General features: G+C 43.2%; 1 protein-coding gene across 4 annotated transcripts in view; it reads left to right on the forward strand.

Annotated features, from left to right (window-relative positions):
- The window catches only part of LOC147905608 (vacuolar cation/proton exchanger 3-like), a 48,819-nt gene extending 45,341 nt beyond the window's left edge, over positions 1-3,478 (forward strand). For all 4 annotated transcript variants that reach the window (XM_087380875.1, XM_087380882.1, XM_087380890.1 and 1 more), the window contains one exon: positions 3,101-3,478. In XM_087380875.1, the coding sequence (XP_087237001.1) occupies positions 3,101-3,105 (5 nt within the window). In that variant the 3' untranslated portion in view covers positions 3,106-3,478. The remainder of the gene's footprint in view (positions 1-3,100) is intronic.
- Positions 3,479-6,000: the final 2,522 nt, after the last annotated feature.

A 6,000-nucleotide genomic window follows, 5' to 3' on the forward strand; every position in this document is an offset into this window, starting at 1 on the left:
GAAACTTTCAAAGAGCAAAAAAAAAAAAAAGGGATGTTCCAGGGCTGTTCCGGCTTGCTTCCTGGAACGGTGTTCCAGACACTCTGGATGTTGGAACACCGTTCCTTGGTAACTATGGTAAGGATGTTCTGGGGCTGTTCCGGCTTGCTTCTTGGAACGGTGTTCTAGACACTCTGGATGTCGGAACACCGTTCCTTGGTAACTATGGTACACTCTCCTTGCTCTCCTACACTCGTTGTGTATGCTCATGCTATTGTCCAACTCTCTCTCTCTCTCTCTCTCTCTCTCTCTCTCTCGTTCCTACAACTACCACGAGACTTCACAAGTTGAGGCTGCCTGAAGTGACCTATAATGGTCATGAAATTGGCATGAACTAGGCTATGTGTATGCACGACTTTGGCAGTAAGCTAGAAAGGGCATATCCCACTTTTATATACATATATAATTGAAAAAGACTTCTATTAAGTATGAAAAATACCATGTGAGCAAGCTCAAAGCGGAAATACATCATGTTGTGCATGAGGAAAACCCCCTAAAAGAGGGAACATAAAACTCATGATCCAGAAAGAAACTAAGGTTGAGGTTGAAAGTGCCACCTCAACCTTACTGTAGTCTCTAAGAAAAAGGGGGAACCCCTCAATTCCCTAAGGAATATAACCCTCCTGGATGTGCGAGGGATGAACTTGAGATCCGTCTAAGGCCTCTATGCATGTGGTCCTCCAAATCTGCCAAGTAGTGATGCTAGCCAGTATCTCCCAAGCGGTATCCCAATCAGCATGTACTGGTCTATAGCGGATAGGCACATCCTCCAAAGAGCAAGTCTCGACTAGGTGACGTCGAATCTTATGGCCCAAGAAGCATCTTGCCACTCAAAGAAGATCCGAGGCCCTAAACCGTGCCGTTGACGAACTTTTGGAAGCCTCTTGAAGGATTTCCAAGAAACTATGGAGGCGGCAGGGCCTCTCTCCTACCTAAACCACTGCATATAGTGAGACATACCAAACTGCCTACCATGTTCATCAAGTATACTGTCATTCCACATAATCGGCTGCCTGTCAATCTCTTCGACAGAGGAGGGAGGAACTCTCTGAAGAAGGGTACTTCTAAAGGTGGCCCAAGCCTTCAAAATTGCAACCATAAGCGAGAGGAAGGAGACCTGAGACGTGTTGAGGTGAAGATCCATCTGGTGCTGTCTATCCAATCTCCCCCCGAGGAGAGGCTGCAAGCCTGAATACCGTGAATGAAGAAACTTTTCCAAGGCTCATCCCTAGGCATAAGTCCTCTAACCACAAACTTTTTTTTTTGGGCAAAGAAAGGAACCTTCTATTAATGTTTGAAAAAACAGCATCCCCGAAGGTGCTGAGTATGGAAAAACTGGATCAAGGCTGAAAGAAGAAAAACCAGCTTGTTCCAAAGAAACCCAATTCATTGCCTAGGGAATCTTTGGTATAGGGGCTAACAGCTAGGTGAGGGGACTATACAGCCAGCGAATCCCTCTTGGAGTAAAAGTGTAGAAAACTCCTGCAGGCCAAGTGACACATTACATACTAGTCTCTGCCTTCTTTTCGTCGAATCACGGGCACGGGTAGAAAAAAACCTCAGGAAACTTCTTCACGTCGATTCAAGCTCACAATCACAGGCGATGACATCCAGATTATCCTCCCAGCCTATCTCATGGATTACATGCACACAAGATACGTAATTCATTTTCTTCATGCCTATCCACAAGCCCACAAATCCCTAGATGGTTCCCTCCTACCACGCCTCGTAGTAGATAGCCAGGGCTCCCTTGACTCTGTAGCTCGATGTGGTGCCCTCTAGGTACAAGGCTGTGTCATCTGCAAACTCAGAGTCTAGCAGCTCCTCCTGTCGTCTGATTGGGAGTCTCAACCTTGTGAGGCCCGCCACCTGCAATCTCAAGTAGTAGCCCAGAGCCTCCGCCACAAACAAGAAGAGAAAGGGACAAGAAGAGAAAGGGAGCGAGGGGACAGCCCTAACGGACTGAGCAAGAGAGAGAGTCTGTGTGAAAAACCCAACCTCTGCATAGTATCCTCTAGGAAAGACCACTCCACCCGTTGTAAGCCTTCTCAAAATCCCAGAGAAGGACTGCCAAAGGCTATGACTCCTCCTTGGCCCATTCCACTACCTCCCAGAACATGAAAATGTTGTCATGGATGATGTTAGTGGGATGAGGCCGTAACTGCAAACTGAATACCTTGGCGAGGATATTGTATGCGGTATCAAGCAAGGTGATCGGTCTCCATTGCTGAATGTCTGACCTATCTCCCCCTTTCAGGATCAAACAAATCCACCCCCTGCTCAAGGACTAAGGAAGGGATATCTCCTGGCAGGCTAGGCAGAAGGGGGTAGTAATTATCTCCCAAAAGTTCCAGAAGAAGGCCGGAGTCAAGCCATCTTCGCCAGGACACTTCTGGGTCGGGAGGGCCTTGAGGGCTTCCCAGAGCCCCTCATCCTCTAGACTCCTGCACACAGAGGGATGGCAATTGTAAATGGTCTCCTAGATTCAGACTTACATCGTCACAAGGAGTATTAAACAAAAAGGTGTTCGTCTTTGGCTTATTTTCCTCGGGCTGTTAGGACAAGCGAGTCCAGGTTGGAAGGAAATTATGTGCCGTGGTGCTTTACCTTAGAAGCATGACACATACCACTTTAGGACTTATAGTGAGGCTCCTCTTATGTGTCAGAGGGTTCAATTGCAATGCATGTTGCTCAGCAAGTCAAGCGTAAGCATCCACTTGGGGGAAGTACAATCTATTGTTACATGTGCAGGGTCCATGCCTAGGACAAGTTTCATTTGAACGAATTGATAAAATCATGTGTCTTCTGAACGAATTGATAAAATCACGTGTCTTCTGTAAGTGCTGTTCGGGAAGATATTTTTGACCAGCTCCTAGAAAATTATGCAGAATTGGTTATGTACGATAATTGGAAGGTGTGCTTGCTTGGTGCTTGCAGCGGGATGCACATAAAAGACAGGATGTTAACTGGAGCATTTTCGTTCTTATACATATGGATGTCTAGAAATAACCTACAGTTCAAGGACGTGCTTACTGACCTGTTGGCAATATTGGTTCAACAGGATAAACTAACTGTAGCTCAAGAGATGCAAACAACAAAACTGCAGGAGCGAGTATGGAGGGACCTATAATCAGCAGTCCAGGTTGTCTATGCCACTATCAACTGTGCTACTGATCTTAAGGACTGACCGCAGGATTTGGAGGAGAGAGCTCGCTGGGATACACCCTCAGCTTTTCCAGAATTATGAGCTGGCTACTGAATACTCGTTTTGGTAGAATTTAGTCCATTTTCATTTGCTCAACTTTCGGATCCAGTTGTTTTGCAGAGTCTTGGCCCTGTAAATTTGAACCTAACTGATGTATCTGATGTTGCTGTAAAATATCACAAATCTTCAGCCCCCCAAAAAAATGTTGACAATGTATGTTGCCCTGCCCTTTGAATTTTATGCATTTTATCTTTCGACCACTTTCTTGTTTATAAGCCCTTGTTTAACTGCTAATGATTGTGGCTTTGATAGGTTCAATGAAAAGTTATCTCCTCTGAGTGCATTCACTCTCTATGATTCAGTCTCCAAGCTGTTTCATTTTATCAATATGCTCCATATCACGATTTTTAAATTAAGAATTCAATTTAGGCAAACTTTGACCAAGCCTGCATCCATATTTTCAACATAGATTTTTATTTTATTTTGTAGGACATGTTGTCAAGAATTCCACAACATTTGTGTTGTGAGCGGTTCTGTTAGTTATGTCATTTTTTTTGCATGAAACAAGGTCGAACATGTTTCTTCCAATAAGAAAAATGCTTAACTCTTGAGTTGCGTATGTGATTTTTTGCTTCTGTCATAGTTCATAGTGCTTGGATCATAGTATCAGTAATTGATAGCACCTGCTCCCAGGACACCTTGTATTTGTTATAGCCTATAGGTGGCCTTACTTTTCAGCACTTTTTATTCGCTTTAATGAATGGTTCAATAAAAGATATTAGGGGTGTCTCACATTGATGCTCAAAATAGATTCTCTTAACGGCGGCAGAGACTCCTCATTGAATGCTTGGACTAAAATAGATCGGATATTGCCAAGTTAATACCAAAGTTCATGAAAATAGGTCATGGACAAATTTTTAAAAATCCTATCAAAGGTCAAAATGTTTTTCAAAATGCAAGAAATGTATATTTTACTCTTCTAAATGTCAGTGAGGATAATGTTCAATTTGGAATTAAAACAACGAAGATATGTCCTCTAAAAGCTCCTTTGAGAATGTGGGTATTTTGCAAAGAATGGGGTCAAAAGCTATCCTTTGGAATAGAGCCTTGAGGAAATATTTCTTTTTTATGATACATTCTTGGAATACTTTTTCGATGCTAATTCATTGGAATCTACTATAGACATGGTTAGATATTCTTTTACTTTAAATTCATGAGTTTGCTCCATAATTTCCTTTTCTTCTTAAAAAAAAAAGACTTCTATTAAGTATGAATGAAACTCCAAGAGCGAAGCTCAAGGGAGATATACATCATGAGAGGCATGAGAAAATAAAACCCAAATAGGGCCGAAGCAAACTCCTAAACGGGAGGTGGAAAATATCCAAGGTTGAGGGTGAAAGTGCCACTTCAACCCTGTGGGGATTACTTCAACCCTGTGGGGATTCCGAGAAGAATGGGGAGCTACACCACTCCCTCAAGAAAACCTTCCTCCTGGTAGAGGCTGCTAGTGAAGACCCTTGCATGGTCCCCCAAATGGCTACCAAGGTTTATACCATGTCTGTCCAGATTCTAGCCAATGTATGTGCGGGGTGGACCTGAGAACCATCAAAAGCTCTTAACATATGTACCTCCAAATGTGCCACGCTAATATGCTCGCCAGAATCTCCCACAAAGATCCATAGTTTCATGCCCAAGTCTGTACTTCTGAGAGTCAAGAACATGGTCCAAATAATATGACAACCAAATGTCGTCAAACTGAAAAAAGAGACTACAAATAGTCATGTTTCTCGTAGAACACTTGAGGCCCTGAAAGAGAGCCATACTACCGAGCTTGAGGTCATGAAGAAAGGAGAACACATGAAGGTGCTTAAAATTGTAGCGATCCCCTTCCAAATGATCCTCGCCTATCTGCAATCTCATAAGCAATGCTGAATAGACTCATCAGCAGAGAGTCAACGAGTACATGTGGAATTTACCCCAAACTTCAACCTCCACTGGTTCATTGAAATCCCTCCATGAATAGAAAGCCAAAAGAAAAGAGTGATTTTTCTATTCTTGAGGGATTTCTAGAGTCTCTTTTTGCAGATTAGTAGAAATATGCCATTGAGGAGCTCTGATGGGCTTCTAGCCTTTGAGATTGAGCTGAAATCTCTTGGCATTACTAACTGTGAATCGAACAAAGGGGAGGCTCTTCACTTGATGCCTTGCATCAATCCATTCCCACTCCTCGGGGTCCCACGGCAAACACTTTATGGGGACACCTCCATATTGCCAAAGCCTCCAAGAGCATAGGGGAATGTGACTTGGGTTGGGGTCTAGATACCATCCTAACTCCAAAAAAAACTGTCCTACATGACCTACAACCTTGACTGACTAAAATGTAATATCCATAAGAAAATGATCCGTAGATCTAAATAACTTGCCCCAAGACTGAACATCAAAGACCAAGGCATCCTCATCTAATCAATGTAGTCCACAACCTGAAGTGGGATCCCTGATCTCATAAAGGCTTCTAGCCATGGCCTTAGAGTGAAACATGTCACTTGGAAGAACACAATCCAAGGATATGGCTGCATCAATCTCCTTGCACTTTCTCTGAGGTGGCTTACTAATTAGAATTTGCCATCATCTAGAAGACATTTGAAGATACTCCAAGAACCCATAGAGGATGCATGACGTTTCTCCCATAAAGACCACTACTTATAGTGAGAAGTACTTAGTGGTCTGCGATGTGCATCAAGTAGACTATCAGCCCA

The sequence above is a fragment of the Dipteris shenzhenensis genome, chromosome 1 (assembly GCF_047967505.1).
Source record: "Dipteris shenzhenensis isolate YYH24624 ecotype China chromosome 1, Dip_SZ_1.0, whole genome shotgun sequence".
Taxonomy (NCBI): Eukaryota; Viridiplantae; Streptophyta; class Polypodiopsida; order Gleicheniales; family Dipteridaceae; genus Dipteris; species Dipteris shenzhenensis.